Source organism: Ictidomys tridecemlineatus, chromosome 11 (genome assembly GCF_052094955.1).
Source record: "Ictidomys tridecemlineatus isolate mIctTri1 chromosome 11, mIctTri1.hap1, whole genome shotgun sequence".
NCBI lineage: Eukaryota > Metazoa > Chordata > Mammalia > Rodentia > Sciuridae > Ictidomys > Ictidomys tridecemlineatus.
The window spans coordinates 48531614-48551638 of record NC_135487.1 but is presented as its reverse complement, the minus strand read 5'-3'; the positions used below and the strand labels follow the sequence as shown (position 1 = coordinate 48551638).

Sequence of the window (20025 nt, the reverse complement as noted above, 5' to 3'; positions counted from 1 at the left end):
GGAGTATTGCTGGCTTTAGCTATAAAGAAAATGTTTTTCTTGGGGCATTGCTTGTCTGTGTCTTTTGGTACTTCTGGATTGCCATTCTCTCTAGCACCCAGTTCTGGATATGTAAGGCAAAAATAAAACCCACGAAATACTGCCTTATAGTTTCTTGTATCCTTAGGTCTCCAGTTCATCTTCATTCTCATCTGCACTTTTCAGTCTTTCCATTGATTTTATATACCATGTTCCAGGAGTTTTAGCAGCACTTAGCAGGAGGAATTGAGAGAATATATTTATTTGCTTTTAAAAATGATTTTTATGAAATAATTTTGATACTACTAGCAATACATCAGGAAAAAAACCCTATAATCCTTAGGACAAGAGTTCCTTTGCTTGTGAATGTTTTAAAGCCCAGTGAAAACACAATAGGAATACTGAAAATAAAAGGGAATGCTATAAGCCATTAAAATTATATCGTATATGTGAATTTATTGGTGTAAGTTAGATTCATAATGAATAGTATGTGAGAAATAGTTTTTAAAATAATAATGTTTGATATTAACTATGAAAGGTTTATATGTAAAGATGAAGACTTGGAATGATATTAAGGGGTATCTCTGGAAAGGTAGAAATTTGGGGCATTTCTGTTTTTGCTCCTGAGCCCTTTAATTTTTTGTAAAATTATTAATTTTGTAATAATGAAATTTAAGTATTTAATTGATTTACAGTGATTAAAATATATTTCCACAGTACTTTTTTCTAATTGAATTGTTCTAATTTTTTTGTTTGTTTACTGAACTGATAACCTACTTTTAAAGCATCTGTGATATGATCTTTCAGGTTCCTCTACCTGGCATGAAATGGGTAGATAATCACAAAGGTGTGTTTAATGTTGAAGTTGTTGCTGTTTCATCTATCCACACACAAGTAAGTGAATTTTAATAACTATTTGATTAACTTTTATTCAACTAATTAAGAATTATCTCAAACTATGTCAGTTTTTTTAATCTGCCTCAGAGTTATAGGAATGTATGTCAGTTAAAAATATTTAGAAGTTGTTTTGTTTTTTAAAGGAATAAGCAGAAAGTCATTGACTTAATAAAAGCAAACATTTTGCTTAACAATTGTCATTGACTTTATTTTGAACAATTAAGTGTCTTTTTTCTAAGTTTCTGGTAAATGATAGAGTTTTAGAGTTGAAAAACTATCTTCCAACTTACTTTATTTTTCATAGGTTAATTATTTCAAATGGAAGTAGTTTTTAAAAGTCATTTACTCCAAATCTACACTTTCTGGAACACACCAACTTCTTCTCTAAGATTTTATACCTTAATCTTTGACTAGAATTCTTTTCTTCCTAATATTCATTTGACTTCTCAGAGTTTTTTTTTTTTTTTTTTTACTTCAAAAAGACTACATTCTTTGTCAACTCATTTAGACATCGCAAGCCCATCACTCTGTGTCAGCTGACCATGTGTTTTCTACTGAGTACATGTATGTATGTGTCTCTGGCATTTTCACGCTCTTGAATTCTCTCGTGTATCCCCTCCCACAGACATACTTATTGTGTCTCCTCCATATATGGCAAGTAAGCTCTATGACGTCAGCTATATTACCTGTCAAAAGATTTCCATTTAGCCAGGCACAGTGGCTCAAGAGGCTGAGACAAGAGGATTGCAAGTTCAAAGCAGCCTCAGAAAAAGCGAGGCGCTAAGCAACTCAGTGAGACTTTGTCTCTAAATAAAATGTGGGATGTGGCTCAGTGGCCGCTGAGATGCCCTCTCCCTCAAAAAAGAGTTTTTTTATTTAAGAAATAGGGGAAATGGGAAGATATTATAATAAAATCAATACTATGGAAATTAGTATTGTGGTACTAATGGTATGGATAATTTGACTAAATCCTTTCAAGTAGGAGGACAAAGTTGTCTGTTCTGCTAAGGACTGAGTTGTTGCATTGGCAAGTAGAATTTACCATACTGAGAAAAGGAGAGTGGCAACTCAGGTGAGCAGATAACAAGTGCAAAGTGATAGTAAGTAGTCTATGTTTAAGGACCAGCAAGTAATCTGGTATAAATGCAATTTAAAGTGCATAGGAAATCATAATAGATGAGTATAGAAGCCCAGGTTGATAACAGATTAGGAAGAACCTTAAATATCATAGAGTTTAGAGTCTAGGTAGATAGTAATTTCTAACTAACAGAAAGTACAAGTAGAGTAAACTTGGAGCATATAAAAGTAGAGCATATGAAAAGTGAGCAATTGAGACTCCACATCATGTACCGCCACAAGAATGGGATCCTAATTAGAATAAATTATACTCCATGTATGTATAGTATGTCAAAATATACTGTCATGGATATTTAAAAAGAACAAAAAAATTTTAAAAAAGAAAGGAGAGCAGTTATAGAGCTAATATGAGTTTACTTTTGAACTTGTTAGTTTGAAGTATCTGTGCACTTCAGATGGAAATGTCCTAAAGGTAGTTGTAATTTTTTGGAAGTTTGGGGTTGAAAGTGATAGAACAAATGTGATAGGTGAAATTAAATTGGTGAATGTGATTTTCTAGGGAGAAAGGTAGAATGAGAAGAGGTGAGTGTTTAAAATAGAATTCAGGGATTTGCCAACCTATAAAGGCAAGGGATGTTTAGAGGGCTTCTCCAAACCACCTTAGGTTCAGTGATTTGCTAGGAGGACTTGCAGGGTAAGTCATAAAATAATACTCATAACTGATTTATTTTAAAGAAAGGATGGACATAGTCAACAAAGGGAAAAACTACCTGGGAGGAATCCTCAGGAAACAAGGCCCAAGTTAGTCCTTATCTGATGAAGTCACGTAGAACAAGTTGAAAGAACATATGTAAAATGCTGTCTGCGAAGGAGGTACAGTAGAGGCTTGTAGAGTTGTTTCGGGGGGCCAGTGTTATGGGCTGTCTGCCTAAAACATATTAAAATTCTAGACTCCCCAAAGGAAGGCAGGTGTTTACCATAAAGCATACTATTTACTTAGTTTAGGCATGTGAGCTATTCCCTAGCAGTGGAAACCAGCCTGAAATCCAAGTTCACAGATACCCAATGAAGATCAACCATGTAAGCAGGCCTTTCTAGGATAGCAGTCTTAAGCTTGCTTTTTTAACTCTTTTCTGCACATTGAGGTAGGGGAAAATAAAGACATGGCACCTCTATGCTGTTTAGAAAAAAAAAAAAATTGGTAATCTCTAGGTTTTGTTTAGCAGCACACAAGTAAGACCCCATAACAGAGTAACTCCAATGGAATTTTTCCTTTTCTGATGTTAGTGGATGTGTCCTATGCTTCCCATATATCTTGTTCCTTGGTTGGTGAAAAGATTGACCTGATAGTATACTGTTGAACATATTCTTTCCTTTTATAGGAGAATTCTTAATATCACATTATGTCTTCCTAAATATACAAGTACTCTCTTTTTCATGCTGATTTTTCTGCCATTTCTATAATTGTTTTTAGGTTTTTTTTAGAGTTGTCAGTACATGGTTACTCCTAAGTTTGTTTCTCTGAATACAGATTATGTGTTGTCCTTATGTGACAGAAAAGAATTTAGGGCAAAATATATTATGTAACTAGTTCAGAATCTATAGAATGTAGGGGAAAAATAAAGTGCAATTGTCTACTGTTTAGCAAGCATCCTGGCACCCACAGTCCTGAAGATTAATATTAAAAATTTTATTAATTTGAAAACTACATAAAACAAATAGAGAAATTATTATAACCATTTTAAAATAAATTTTTTAGTTGTATATGGACACAATACCTTTATTTTATTTATTTAGTTTTATGTGGTGCTGAGGATCAAACCCACTGCCTCACATGTGCTAGCTAGGCAAGCACTTTACAACTGAGCCACAATCCCTATTATAACCTTTTTAAAGGATCAATTGAAAGTAATAAAGATTTTTTATGATATTTATATTTTACTTGTAACTTTTTGAAATATATTGCAATAATATAAAAATTGATAAAAAATAAAACAAATTGATCAAATATTATAGCCTTTTAAAAAGATTGAAGACAACTCTTTCTTAGGATGTTTTATAAATTTTTTTATAATTCTTTGAAATATACTGAATATATAGTTAGAACTCAATTGATTTTTTTTTATTCATTTAAATACATACATGTAGAACTATATTAGAATTTTAAATGTGAAGCTGAGCAGCATTGCTACCTTTTCTTGAAGTTTAATTTCATTGTGAAGTAAATGTAAATCTTCCCCTAGTTCAATAGACTTGCTCACACCTCCTTGATCAGCACATGGTTATTTCTAGGTATAAAGAAACCTGGGAGAGTAAGCTTCTACTGCTTTAAATAAGACTGGTTCTGTTGGCCATGTAGACATAGGTTTAATAATACCAGTCAGGATTTAGTTGGGAGACAAATCCATCAATAATTTGAATGTGGGAACTTTAAGGCAAATAATTATTGTGTAGGTTAAAGATGATTTGCTAAATAAATGGGGGTAAAAGATAATTATATGAGGATAACAGAGATAACAGTAACAGAAAGCATCAAGGAAGGACTTAGACACCTAGAAAGGATCCTGAGGCTGACAGACTTCTGAGGAGGGGATGCTATGGTTATAAGAACACATCCCTTGCTATGCAGTGAAACTTGGTGGAGAATCCTTACTATGGAAATACGAGAACCACCACTACTGTGGTGACCACTTCTTCCCATGTCTCTCACCTCTGAGCTGCAGCATTCACATCTCCTAGACATCACCTGTAAAACAACTAAGAGGAATGAAAGTCTCTTTATATTCCTCAAGCCTCCAGACTGCCTCCTGTACTCTCTACTGTCTGAGCCTGACCATAAGCAGCTAACAAAAGAGAAGTATAGTTTGAAGAAACTGGCTCCAGTATGACAAAGGTGTGGATTTGGCGCTGAGAGACAATACATTAATAATGGGCCCACGTAGATTAGTAAGATACCTGCCACAGTAATTGAGCTCCAAACTGAAAGAGGAAAGCCTTCATTAGTATTAATAGTATTAATAAATTTATTTATTTATTAATAAATTTCTTGAGTAACCAGTAATATTGGAGGCAGCTGTCCTACAATAATTAGAATAGATGTTTTTCATATATATACATACGTGTGTGTGTGTGTGTGTGTGTATGTTTATGTGTGTGTGTATGTATTAGCAGTTAATATGAGAGATAAGTGGTCCACAGCCCTTTAGGATTGGGAAGTTTTATAGTTATAATTGTTTAGTGCTTTTGTTTATTTTTTGTTTTAGGATCCTTATCTCGACAAATTTTTTGCTCTGGTTAATGCTCTGGATGAACATATGTTCCCAGTCAGAATTGGGGACATGCGAATCATGGAAAATAACTTAGAAAATGAATTGAAGAGCAGTATTTCAGCGCTGAATTTATCACAGTTGGAACCAGTGGTCCGATTTCTTCATCTTCTGCTTGATAAACTGATACTTTTAGTTGTCAGACCTCCTGTCATTGCTGGCCAAATAGGTAATTAATCAATTAATTAATTAATTAATTTTTAACTTGGAGATGAAACATGAAATTTATAAATTTGAAATTTCTAACTTTATTTAAAAAAAAGAGAAGCCTTGCTTCCTGTTTGCTGATAATAAGGCTTGTTTTATTGGGGGAGGTTGTTTATTTATGTCATCAGAAAGTAATAACTACTTTTTAAAAATAAAATGTGCCATATAGACTTATTATGGAAAATAAGTTTCAAATTATGGAAACTCATTAATTTATGCATTCATCAATTACTTATTTACTGCATATTTGATACTGATAGTCACTGTCCAAGGCATGATTCCTAACTTGAAGATCTCACGGACTAGTTAAGAAAACAGATAAATGGAGAAAGCCTATTACATTTTACAAAGATCATATAATCTACCACATCTGCATTTTCATTCATCTGCTGTCCTCCATTGAATATGGGTCTTCTTTCCTTCCTTTGTTCAAAATCACTGTTTTCATTTTCTTCTGTGTTGTTCTAGAAGGAGCAATGTTTCTTATCCTCACTCTTGCCAAGTTTTACTCCTCTCCTTTTGCCCAGTTTCTACCCAAGTCCTATAAAGAAGTTGAACTTGAACTAACTTATTAGATTGGGTTGGGCTGGGGATGAGGTTCAGTGGTAAAGCATTTGCCTAATAGCATAAGGTTCTGGGATCAGTCTCTTGATTGCAAAACAAAACAAACAACTCCTACTGAACAAAAAAGATGAAGAAAGGTTCAATTAAGGGATTAGAAAGATCCTGTTACAAAAGTTATAGGAAAAGCTTTTAAGAAAAAAACAGGCCAGCATTGTTCTTTGTTGTAGATTGTATAAATTAAAATATAGTAATAACAATAATAACAAACACTTGGATAGCACTTACTATGTTCCAGGAATAGTGCTATGTGCTTTATTTATGTTACTGTATGAAATCCTCACAACGACCCTATGTAGTAGGTGCTATTATTACCATCATTTCATGAGTAAGTAAAGTGATGAACATAATGTTTAAATTTTTTACCTAAGGTCGCTCAGCTGGTATGGCATATCTCAAGCAACAGGCTCTTGAGTGCCTCAACTCTTACCTGGAATATTTGAGAGTCTCCATTGGTAAAATTTACAAAAACAATTTAGTCTAATTGAAGGTAGAAATAATTTAAGAAGTTTAGAAGAGAAAGCAGAGTTGATTTAGAGAATAAGAATGGAGATATTTGAGCATATTAGGGTGTAAGAATGGATATATTTGAGAAAAATATAAGATTTGAAATAAGAAAAGATTTAGTTATTAAAGCAAGTTTGTGAGGTAAGAGTGAAAGTTCATAATATCATTCATACAGGGAAGGGGCACTGTTTCCTTTGGAGAGGAGATATAAGTAGTTTCCATTTTTGATAAATTTGTTGAAAAACTTGAGGAATTTCATGCTTTATATATTTCTTCTGTGAGATTAAAGGCAAGATTTGCTAAGAAGGACATAAGGTAGACCTGAAGTTTGAGGATTCTTTGAAATAGTTACTATGAGAAAACAAACAGGGAGAGGAATTAACTAGGAACAGGTAGAATTGCTAAACCCCATTCAGGTTTCTGTTTCTGGTCTCTTTCCCTTCTAGTTCAGTATATAGAGAGTAATATTACTAAATAACCATTTAGTTTGATTATTCTGCTTTTAGAAAGCTTAATTGGGCCTCATTATCTATTCATAATTTACTGTCTTAATTAAATACATTACAATATCTGAGGCTCATTGCTCCAAATGACTATTTGGTTTACATGTTCAGTGTGCTATCAGAATTTCTCCACTTTTGCAAATTTCTTGTGATATACTGACTTGAATGACTGAATAGGTAGTGCTTATCCAGGCATTGAAAATGCTATACAGTCAATCTGCTTTTCTAGCTCCCTTTTCCCTTCTAATTATTTTATAAAAATGCACTAATTTCAACTGTTGTTTATTCAGCTATTCTCTTTTCATATATTTAGTAGTTTTAATCATTTTTCTTGATATTGTTAATTTTATAAACAAAAGTAATATGTGCTTATTGTATGCAGTTTAGACTTCCAGAGTCATCTTTAAAATGAAAAATTGCTTTTCAAGGGGATATATAAGTTAGTTTTTTTTAATCATGTACTTTGTATTGTTTTATGAAATAACAGATACCTGTTGGGTAATGTTTTGGTTTTTGACCAATCAAGCCCATACAGTTTCATATTAAATTTGTAAAATAATTTTTTTCTCATTTTGTTTGCAAAAATCTTTTTGGTTCAGCTAATCCATCACTAAAATTAGTATCAAATATTATCTTTATATACTCGCTGTGTGTAATCATGATTCTTAAATCCTATAGTGATAATAAAATCTTGGTTTTCATGGAACTTAGATTCTAAAAGTTAAACTATTTTCTTCCGTTTTAAAAGTTAATCTAGGTCAAGCATCTTTTGAAGCCATGGCATCAATTATAAATCGACTTCACAAAAACTTGGAAGGAAATCATGATCAGCATGGTAGAAATAGCCTTCTTGCCTCATATATCTATTATGTTTTTCGCCTTCCAAATTCTTACCCTAATTCACCATCACCAGGTATTTTATTGTTTTTCCTGTGAAACTGTCTTTCATAAATTAAGTGTTCATGGCAAGATTGAAACATTCTTTTAATCCATGAGGTTATGTGTGCATTCGATAGCAAATGTTTATTGATACTGCCTAAATACCATTCATCATGCTAGGTTGCTGAAAAGGTTATTCTTTTAAGTGTCGTTATTTATACAGATTCCTTTAACTTGAATTGAGATCTTGGTTAAGATAATTCTTGGAAATGGACCTTGAAAATAACTTCTATGTCTCTGAAAGTACTTTAAAATTCTTTGTTAAGATAAAAAAACCTGATTTGTCAGTCAGAATGTTGGTGGGCATTAAAGAAGAAACATGGGAGATTAGCAGTTCCTCAACAACCCAGTGAAACCTATAATATTGTAAAAAATTATTCTCTAGAAAAGCTCTCATTTCTTCTTGATCAGTAAAATAACAGCCTTTCAGAGTATTGGGGCCACAAGTAGTTGCTTGTCTTTTGTATGACTTTGGGATAGTGGTGGTAGTTGTGGGGGATGTCTTAATTTGAACAACCTTTTAATTGTTCAGTTAGTTAATGATTATCATGTATATACTTTCAACCTGCTGACGTGTTTGCTGAAGGTAATGTATGCATGTGTGTTTCCTATTCATTTTGGCTTTTATTGTACATGTAATGTGTAATTTAGAAACTGAAGAAATAATTATTTTATTTATAATTCATATAGTTTTGTCAACTGCTATAAAATGGAATTTTTTTGTGTAACTATTGACTGTTCTTAGGTGTTTTATTTCTGTTGGTATTTTTTTAAATATAGTATTTTTGTTTCGAAACAAAAGCAATTTATGATCTTTGCAAATTTTTATATAATGGCAGAGACTCTTTTCAGGTCCTTCCCTGAGTAATTTTCTTAATTTAATTTTGTGCTGTTTTATATGCAAATCCAGGTCCTGGGGGTTTGGGAGGATCAGTGCATTATGCCACAATGGCTAGATCTGCTGTGAGACCTGCAAGCCTTAATTTAAATCGTTCTCGAAGCCTTAGTAATAGTAACCCAGATATATCTGGGACTCCAACATCACCAGATGATGAAGTTCGGTCAATCATCGGCAGTAAGGTAAACTGACTACATGCATCATAAATTTGGTTTTCAGTTTATGAACAAATTAGAAATGCTCAATTATTTTAATTTATTTTTAATTTTTAGACATATATGAGTTAAGAATAAGTCAGAAATTGTATATTTCTATTCTGATATAGGAATAAGCAAGAAATTGTACTTCTAGTATAAAAAAAGACTATTTTATGTTTCTATCAAATATAGTTGCTAGTACAAACTGGTTGGTATACTCTCTTAAAAAAAACAAAAACAAAAAACCTGCCAAATTCTAAAATGTATCCAGGATAATTAGTTACATGCAACTTATTGTCATCTGCATCCTACTCTATTGTGTGAAAAATGGCTAGATTGAATTTCTTTACAATTAAAAGGGACCTATGTGACTGATGTATAAGAGACATGCCATCATTGATGTGAACTATGAGACCACACTTTCAAAAATTAACCTTGATTAGTATTAGAACCACATTTCACAGGAGACTCTATGAATTTAGCACTAGACTTATAAAAAAGTATGATTTCTTTAATGATGATTAATGATTATCCCAGACAACAAGAAAGAGGCCATATAGTATAAGATCTGGCTATATTTTGTTCAAATCATCCATCTTTATTATGTACCCTCCCAAATACTTATTACATTTCTACATGTAAAGCATGAACATAACTTAAGAGTTTAAGCAAGACAGACCAAAGCAAAAACCAAGGCCAATAAATCATATCATGTGTTTTGGCTATATTACTTCTTATTTTTTGCTATTGGAAAAGAACATATTATTTTCCTTGGCATTTTACTCTGTTGATTTGGATAGGAAGAGAATTAATAAAGGATTAACTAATAAAGGATTAAGGATCCATGTTCAACTCTTAACTTGAACTACTATGAAAGTTTTAAAGACCTAGATTTGTTAGATAATAATACTTGAACATTACTCAAAACCAACAGAACTATTCTTACAGTTTTATTGTATAAAAATATAGATAGCTTATGTAGTTACAGAAATTTTACACTCAGAAGCTCAATTTACATTAAGGAATGTTAACACATAGTAAGGTGCATTCATATTAAATAATTTGTAGTTTCTTAGATTTTTTTTTGCAGCCTTAAAATTTAAATAGTGATTAAAACATCTCAGTAAGATCTGTATGAATGTCTTTCTTATGAAGCAACTTTGACTTTTTGAACTCCTAGGGAGACCAATGTGTAGATGTATATAGGGACACTGCAGAGTAAGCTGAGTAATATAGCAACTGCAGAAAGAGAAGGCTCCTTGCTAACAAATGTTTTCATGATTAGAAAAATAATTCCTATTTTTTAATTCTTGTTTTCATTCTTGATCATATCTCATTGTAACAGGTAGTACTTAGCATTACTTATATGCTATATTTATAAATTATGAAAATTTCTACTATAGACGGCATATTCCTCAAGGTTCTACTTTTAAAGTGTCTCCCCTTCTGTAAGATTTGCATTATGCCTCATTTAACATAATTCTCGAGTTATTCCTTATAGATGTGTTTGATAGATTATAACCTCAGGATTTATAACAAAGAGATATATATGTTGGAATGATTTGTTGCCTTTTTTCAAGATCATTAAATGGGACATAAACTAATTTCTGAGAAAGCCTTCACAAGATGAGAATTTGTCTTATGACAATTCAGCCTTCCCCTAATTAAGTTTTATTTGAATAGTTTATGTGTTGTTTCTTTTTTTATTGGAAAAGTCTTATTAGCTACTTCCATATTGGATTATCATTTAGTTATAATCCCTAATATTAATGGTATATAATTGTATTTCAGAAAATGTAAAGAATCTACATTCTGTATTCCATATGCTGCTCACCATTTATTCTCCTAAGAAATGATTTCATGCCATAGTATGTTACTCAAACCCTGTAATACCTCTCTCCTCATCTTCCCTTTCACTTTATCTCCAGTTTCACTGGACAAACTGAAGTTATCAGAAGAAAAATTTCATAGACTTAGTACTATCATAGCTACCTACCTACTACTGACTACTTAATAATCTGCTATAGATGACCTATCCTTCTTTCTAAATTTATTCCTTCCACTTGTAGACAAGTTCCCATTTCTTATTACTGCTACCTATAGTTACAATTTACTCCAACAGTTTTTTCATCTCTCTCCTGCATTATCTATTTCTACACACACAAACACACACACACACTTTTTTTTTTTTTTGGTGATGGTGCTGGGGATTGAACCCAGGGCTTTGTGCATGGGAGGCAAAACACTCTACCAACTGAGCTATATCCCCAGCCCTGTTTCTTCCTATATTTTGAATTATTCCCATCCATATACAGGCATGCTATTATTCACTCATTAAAAAAAAATTCTCTAGTATTCTGCTACTATCTTATTTTTCGTTTGTTCACTGACATGTCTATAAAGCACTAAATGTGAAGCATACTGAAGATGCTTAATAAATATTTATCCAATGGATGATTGTAAGCATGGAGCATCCAGAGCAAGAAAAAATTACTTCTTAAAAAAATCAAGTTGTTGGGGCTGGGTTTGTGGCTCAATGATTCGTTCGCCTAGCCTATGCGAGGTTTGATCCTCAGCACATAAAAATAAATAAATAAAATAAAGGTATTGTGTCCATGTGCAACTAAAAATTTTTAAAAATCAAATTGTGCTTTTTCTCACAGCCTTACTATTAATTATGTATTTAAAAATCTTTAAAGATTTGACCTTAGGGAAGTTTTGGTTATATTTGATTTCCTAATATTGAATGCAGAACATCTAAAATTTGAGAATATTTATACAATACAATAGGCATTTATTATTCTAGTAGTTGTAAACATATATTTTGGAGATTTTGTTTATATTTATTTTGCCCAAATACTTGTGTTTTCTTAGTCATAGTAAGAGTATTTTAACATTCAGTTATATAAGCATATGGTTACCTCAGGAGTGAATTTTATTGCTTTATTTGTGAAAAATGAGAGAATCTGTTGTGTTAGGCACTGAGATATTATGTATATAAGGCAAAGTCTTTGTATTATAACATGAATATTGATGTCAAATCCATGTAGTATGGGCCTTGCTCAAGGAACTTTTCTATACCTATGGGACAAAATGAGAGCTGCGAGTACAACTTGGTGGTAGAGTGCTTACCTTGCTTGTTTGAAGCCCTGGGTTGAATCCCTAGCACCACAACCATATATAACAATAAAAATGTTACTGGAATTTGGCAATCAAAAAAACCATTCAAATACATTCATGCGCACACCCTAACCCTAACCTAAGTTTATCTTTTTTTTATTCCTTGTGGATCTGTAAACATAAAATTGTTACACTAGTAAATATCAGTCAAAATTTGCTTAATTAGAGCTGTTTGATGTGATTAACTAGCTTTTTAATTCTCAAATTATTTGCTTTGTAACTCTGGAAGTTATTTGCTTTAAAAAATAATTGGCCAGAGGTTTTCTTTAAATAGTTAACTTTGAGTTGAGCACAGGGGCATTCACCTGTAATACCAATGACTAAGGAGGTTGAAGCAGAAGGATCACAAGTTCAAGGCCAGCCGCAGCAACTTAGTGAGTCACTAAGCAATTTAGCAAAATCCTGTCTAAAAATAAAGTGTTAGGGGTGTAACTCAGTAGTAAAGTCCCCCTGGGTTCAATACCAATCATCATCATCATCATCATCAATCATCATCATCATCATCATTATCATCATCATCATCTTCCTCCTGCTCCTCCTCCTCCTCCTCTTTCTTCTACTATATAATTATAACTGTTGAGATCATCAGTATTGTATACATGAAATAAAGTTTGTGGTAAACAGATACTTTTTTATTCTCACTTTATAGATTATCATATACCTTAGCTTTAAATAAGAGAATTATTAAGCAGTAACTTAAAAAGGAGCTTGAAGGGGTGATTAAGTTGTTTCTTTTGTGGAAACTTATAGGAGGGAAAAACACATTTATAATTCTGCAAAACTCAGATGTTCATATTTTGTTACTTTTGTAACATGAGAAATGATTGTAAAAATCTAATATGGCAGAAAGAACCTTAGGCTTATACAGTAGAGACCTAATTTTGGAAAATAGTGAAAACCTTTGTTTTAACTTACCTGAAATACATGCGTGTTAACTTGTCTAACTAGAAATATTATAAAGGAGTTTTGAGAAGGCAGGGATTTTATTTTTAATAAATTATTATTTATCAAATTTTACTGGTATTTGTATAATATTTAATTTACTCTGTTACAAAGTATTTTTTGATAAAACATGTATGGAAAGTTTTTTTTTAATTTTGACTTTGAGAGTTTACTATATTTAAGACATTGCATTTGTTAATTTACTTCTACTATTTAACTTGATCCTTAGAATTTGAAGAAGATACTATCATTTCTCCTGGAGCTATGTAGTTTATCTTAGATTTTGTAGTTAATAAGCAAAAGAACCTGGATGAAACTTCATTCCCATTTTAAACAATTGTTGTAAAAAAATAAGAAATAGATGATTATTGTATCATATTTCAACTTCTCTATATACTTGAAAAAAAAATAAAATGGGAAAAAGCAAAGGAAATATTCCTCCTAAAACCTAACTCCTAAATAGCTACAGTTCTTTCTTTGCCTTTTCTTCATCTTTTGAAGATCTCTTGAAATATTTTAAAAATACTGGGACCTCACATCCAGCAACCCTTGATTTAATTGTTTTGAAGTAGAGCTCTGCACATAGGTGCTGTTGTTAAGCCTCCCAAAGGACACTACTGTCTAGAAGTTGATTGCCACTATTACAACTCTTGTGTGTTCTTTTACCTGGCTGACCTTCCTTTGGTGATTTCTGGTTTGGGTCCATACTCATGCTCTAATATTTTAGTCAGCTTGTCTTGGGTTGTATTATTATTATTATTATTATTATTACTACTACTACTACTACTACTACCACCACCACCACCACCACCACCCCCCTGATAATCCTCTAAAAATTCCTTATAGCTTGCTCCAGTTCCAATTAGCAGGTTCTCATTTCCTTAGCTCAGTTTGTTGAATTAGAATTTTTGGAGGTAGGGCCCAGAATCTTGATTTTATAAAACTTTTAAGTGATTCTGGTCATCTGTCAGGGTTAAGAAATAAAGTAAAGCTTTGCACCAGGTATCATAGTAACCCTTTCACATAAAGACAGACATAATTCACTTCTAATCATACCCATTAATTAATTAAAGAAACTATAAATTAATGAAGATGGTGATAAAGATATAAGTCCTATAAACAGATCCAGCATATTTTTCTTATAATATTTATGTAAAATAGTAGCCCATTATGTTTAATTACAACAAGTACAATAAACTCTTGTATAAAAAACAGAACTCCAAATCTACTTTTTTAAAAAAATATTTATTTTTTAGTTGTAGATGGACAGAATATATCTATCTATCTATCTATCTATCTATCTATCTATCTATCTATCTATCTATCTATCTCTATTTATTTTTATGTGGTGCTGAGAATGGAACCCAGGGCCTCATATGTGCTAGGCAAGCGCTCTACCACTGAGCCACAACTTCAGCCCCTCCAAATCTACTTTTATTATTAGGAAGGAAAAAATATTAGGATAATTTTCTTCATAATATTTTACTTCATTTTTCCTAGTCCCTAAAAGAAAGTGAAAGAGGAGGCATGGTCAAATAGAAATGTGAAGTATTATTATATAGTAGTTCTGATGAGAAATGTAACTAAATTAGTGTTTAGCATAGAATGAAATGTTTTTCTTAGATTTTTTTCCCTTTAAATCTCAGTTTAGTTCAGAGAAAATTTTCTGATGCTAATTTGAACTACCTACCTTTAATAAGAATTTGAGAGGGTGATGGTATGAAAACTTTAGTTGTTAGTATTTGGCCCTTTAAATGCTGTACTTAATATTCTTGGTTATCTTTTTTAAAAAAATTATATTACATAATAATATAATTTTGGTGAACTAATACTCTATAGGTGCCTAAAATTTTGATTGCTTTAACAGTACTAATTAAAAACATGTTTGCATTGGAAGGTCTGGATTTCTTTAAGAATAATTTATAGCATGCAACATGTAATATTTCTTTCCTTTCCAACTGCTTTCTATTATATGCTTAGGGTTTAGATCGCTCCAATTCCTGGGTTAACACTGGTGGTCCAAAAGCTGCCCCATGGGGATCCAACCCCAGTCCAAGTGCAGAATCAACACAGGTGGTGTTTACATTAGAGGTTTCTTTATTGGCTGCTGATGTTTCCCTTTAGAACATTACTTTTTATTACATACTATGATTTCAGTGGCTTGCTTTTTTTTTTAATCATTAAAGTGTGTATTTTTGTTTCCTTAGCACATTTCCAACTACTATGCATGAATACCACCAATAGCACCAGTAATGTTCTCCTTTCCTATTTCCTTTCTCCTGTCCTTCCTCCTATACTCCCTGTCAATATTTCAGTGCCTGCTGCTTATGCAATTGATGGCTTTTATAACAGTTTCTACTTTAGGGGTTGCACATCTTTAGTAGGAATTTCAAATATTTTTTGTGGAAAAACCCAACAGTTTTCCTATTGGATTTTGGTTTAAAGAGTAGCTATTATTATATCATTTTTGTTTAGCATTCACTGTCTTTTTTTTTCCACAATCACTGAATACAAAGAGGGGTAGTAAGTTGAAATTAAATGTGAACAATGTATTATCCCCATGCTATAAGATTAAATGACAGAAGCAAAAATTCATTTTAATTTGTACAGTGTTGCAAAGTATGAAATGTTATAATTTAGTTGAATTAGGTTTTGCTTACTTAAGACTAGTTGCTTGATAGCTAATACCTGCATGATACCTCTAAATATACTTCTCACCTGTGTTTTAGCTTTGGAGGAAAGTCTCTTATTCTTAAAGAAAAATTTTAATTCCATTTAATATTAAAAATGATTTGTATTTGCTATACTACATAACATACTTCAGTGATAGCTTTTGATAATAGTGAAAAATGAAAATTTAATTTTAACTTTTTATTTTTTTTATTAAATACAAAATTCTTGGTTTCTTTTTTGGTCAGACCAGTTGAGAAGTATGTTTTTACTTTTTATATATTTTTACTAGAAATGTGCATGTATAAAGATCACACAGATAAAAGTTTCATTCTTTGCAGCACTCTAAATAGTAGTCATTAAAATATTTATTTTTTTACAAACAAAAAATATATGGAAGCCATTTTGATACTTATCATATATTATTATTAAAACACTTTAAAATATTGTAAATGAAATGAGCAATAAAATAGATGGTTGTTGAAACCATAATAAAACTCTATTTTTAAATTGTGCATAATCCTTGAGCTGCAAAGTCATCCACTGCAATGTTAATGTTATCTGGTCATTCATTCATCTTCACTCCATAGGCTATGGATCGAAGTTGTAATCGTATGTCTTCGCACACAGAGACGTCAAGTTTCTTACAAACATTAACGGGACGCTTACCAACTAAAAAGGTAGATTCATATGAAGACAAATCATAGAGGGGGAATATGATTCCATCAACTATATAGATGCAAAATTTCTTTACATCATCAATAAGAGATATTAAAACAATGACGTTGTGTTTAAAAATACATCTTAGCAAGCACTGCTTGTCTGATGCCTTTAACCAGTACTTCTCCAATGTGAGCTCTTTTACTTAAAGATAATGTTTTATTTGGGGGATTGACTGTTTAATTTAGGGTTTAGTTAATTCAAATTTGATCATCAAATTTTAGTACCAAAAAATGTATCAATTCTTAATTCTGTTTCTGTAACTGCTTCTGTTTTGTGTTTTAAATCTCCAGGGAAAGGAAGATGAGTTAGAAAAATTTTCACTCTTAGTAAGATATGTTAATTTGCTTCCCTTCTGCACAGTTTTGTTAGTCCTTTTTCATATTAATATACACTACTTTGCAAATGCTTTGTATGCATATCCATTATAATGCAGGGATTTTCTATGATTTTTGAAAAAAGATTTTGAACACTTGAACACTTGAAAATTAAAGACTTCTAGCAAAATTAAAAAAATAAAGGTATTTCCTAAATTGTACCAGCAAAGTTCATGAGTGTATTTGTGTATGTTAAAATATGTATTTTAGACACAAACAAGATCTTATTTGTAACTGTGAGTTCTTGGTCCAGTTTTTGTTTGCAGGTACAATTTAGGAGACTAGTTCCCAGCTGTCCTTTTAAAATTACATTTTACTCCAAGATAACATGTAATTTTTTCAGCTGTTCAACATGCCACTGTCTTACATGCATAAATAGCCGTTTCGTTAATGGGTGTCTTCACTGCATCATTGAATGGTTCACATGCCTTCTTTTGCTTATCCTCATTTTATCTTCATTTGTACTTGCATTATTATTTGGCTTATGTTATCATCAGATTTGACTTTGATAATAACTTTGGATTTACTTCTGGATAGCTTTTTCACGAGGAGCTGGCTTTGCAGTGGGTTGTTTGCAGTGGCAGTGTTCGGGAATCAGCTTTGCAACAAGCCTGGTTCTTTTTTGAGTTAATGGTGAGTGAACTAAACACATCCCTTAATATTTTTTCCCTTGGTGAACAATTTTGTGTTAGCTCATTTTTTATCTTAGAAGTATTTTCTGTTGCACATCTTATGGTCTTATACATACCTTTAAGACAAAATTATATGTATTACATTTCTGAATAAACACTGTGACACTCAGCATGTTTGAGGTGAAATTGTAAAGAATAAGGTTCATGGCCGGGCATGGTGGTGCATGCCTCTAATCCCAGTGGCTCAGGAGGCTGAGGCAGGAGGATTGTGAGTTCAAAGCCAGCCTCTGCAAAAAGCAAGGTGCTAAGCAACTTAGTGAGACCCTGTCTGTAAATAAAATACAAAATAGGGCCAGGGATGTGGCTCAGTGGTTGAATGCCCCTGATTTCAATCCCTGGTACACTCCCTGCCAAATGAGGTTCATTTTAACTCTTTTTACAGGGATAGTTGCAGAAGCTAGCAGTCTTTTTCCAGGAAACTTGTGCTATATTCTCTCCTAGTCTGGACATACAAGTGTTTAATGGCAGTGCTGTAGATTTTATATCAAACAAAGGTAAAATGAGCATTATAAATGTCTATCACCATTATTATACCTAGAAAGCTCTTAGGGAAAAGTCAGTTACAGCCAGTAAACAACATCTTTTGTTTAATTCGATGATATTAAAAACAAATAAATGAACTAATATTTTAATTAATGAATATAGTTATAAGAAAACATGTATATATGTACACATACCAAATTAAAAAAATATTCTTCAGTTGGGTACAATATTCTAGCATATTACCAGGATACAGAAAAATTTAAGTAACTTAATCTAAATATATACAGCTTAGAGGTAGCAGAACTATGATTTAAACACAAGCATGCTGGCACTAAGGAACTTCTTCTTTCTCCTTATCTCTATAAAGCTGGATATCATTGAAACTTTTCTTCCAAAAAAGGAGTAGATAAAAATAAATAAGAAACAAAACCACAACAAAGGAAGAAAGAAAAAAGAAAAGTGGGGAAGAGTGAGGGATAAAGAAAGGAAAGGGGGAAGGAAGGAAGTAAAGAGACCATATATAAGTGACAGAAAACTCATTTTTCCTCCTAGATGATAAGTACCAAATTTATAAATCATATGCTTTTTTATAATATAAAAATTAAAATTTGACCTTTTTAAAAAAAAATTCTTTCTACTGTGTTCAGATTTCTTAAATGTAAGTCAAAAGACCAGTTCAAGACTTAGCTATGTTGTTTACTAACCTTAGGACTTGAGCTTCAATTTCCTTGAATTTAAAGTTTAAATCTCTTTATTATCATTATGACAGCATTATAATAAAGATTCTATCTAAAAGCATTCTATGAACATAAATCACTGTTAATTTTTATCTAATATTTTATTATTAATATTTAATCATTAAGTATGTATTGTATTCCTACCATGTGCCACTTTAAGTAGATACTAAAAACACTACAGTGAAGACAGAGTCTCTAACCTTTCAAAGCTTAGAATTTGGGGATATGGAATAGCAAAGTTAATTAAAAATTTTCTTAAAGGATTTTTTTTCTATTGATATATACTGACTGTTTTTTCTGTTGAAATCCAGAATAATTTTATGAAGATAATATAGTGATTAACTTGTATTGTGCCTGAGTGTTTAGAATTCTTAAAACTGTTAAGCAAAATCATAAGAAATTAAACAAATGGCTTATATGTTTTTTCAGGTAAAAAGTATGGTACACCACTTATACTTTAATGATAAACTTGATGCTCCAAGGAAAAGTCGTTTTCCAGAACGTTTCATGGATGACATTGCTGCTCTTGTCAGCACAATTGCTAGTGATATAGTTTCCCGATTTCAGAAGGTAGTGATAACTTTTTTCCACTTATCTCTTTTCAAGCTAAGATTAAACCACCTACTTTAATTGGTTTTTGCTTTATATTCCGTTTCCTAGGACACAGAAATGGTTGAGAGACTCAATATAAGCCTTGCATTCTTTCTCAATGATCTATTGTCTGTTATGGACAGAGGATTTGTCTTTAGCCTTATAAAGTCCTGCTATAAACAGGTAATATATAATAAGTAGTAATTAGTCATAAAGTACTTTAAATGCTGTTAGCTCTTTCCAGAGCTGGAGGTTTCAGAGCATGTTCATTTATTGGTATTAAAACATAAAAGTAGCATAAACTAATGTATTGTTATTACTATGGTAAATATACATTTGTTTTATCAGGGCACAAGCACTTTGGCATGTTTTGCTATTAGTACAGTGGCTTCTGTTGAGTTGTAGTGGTTCACTCATGATTCTTTAATTCCCCTTCTGGAGCA

General features: G+C 31.9%; 1 protein-coding gene and 1 non-coding gene across 18 annotated transcripts in view; one reads left to right on the top strand and one right to left on the bottom strand.

The window, feature by feature from the left end:
* Positions 1–20025, top strand: part of Dock7 (dedicator of cytokinesis 7) — a 192164-nt gene that overhangs the window by 100482 nt on the left and 71657 nt on the right. For 7 of the 17 annotated variants that reach the window (XR_013427845.1, XM_040288763.2, XM_040288764.2 and 4 more), the window contains exons 19-28: positions 826–912; positions 5256–5487; positions 7905–8069; positions 9006–9175; positions 15293–15385; positions 16573–16662; positions 16996–17031; positions 17617–17712; positions 19421–19561; positions 19652–19765. Coding sequence is in view for 16 of the 17 variants with exons in the window: in XM_040288763.2 (XP_040144697.1) it covers positions 826–912; positions 5256–5487; positions 7905–8069; positions 9006–9175; positions 15293–15385; positions 16573–16662; positions 16996–17031; positions 17617–17712; positions 19421–19561; positions 19652–19765 (1224 nt within the window). In the remaining variant the exon portion in view is untranslated. The remainder of the gene's footprint in view (positions 1–825; positions 913–5255; positions 5488–7904; positions 8070–9005; positions 9176–15292; positions 15386–16572; positions 16663–16995; positions 17032–17616; positions 17713–19420; positions 19562–19651; positions 19766–20025) is intronic. The other 10 variants (XM_021734827.3, XM_013363977.4, XM_078026395.1 and 7 more) reach the window with 4 other exon arrangements.
* On the bottom strand, positions 11386–11459 carry Trnag-ccc (transfer RNA glycine (anticodon CCC)). The gene has a single exon. It is a non-coding gene; the product is annotated as a tRNA-Gly (tRNA).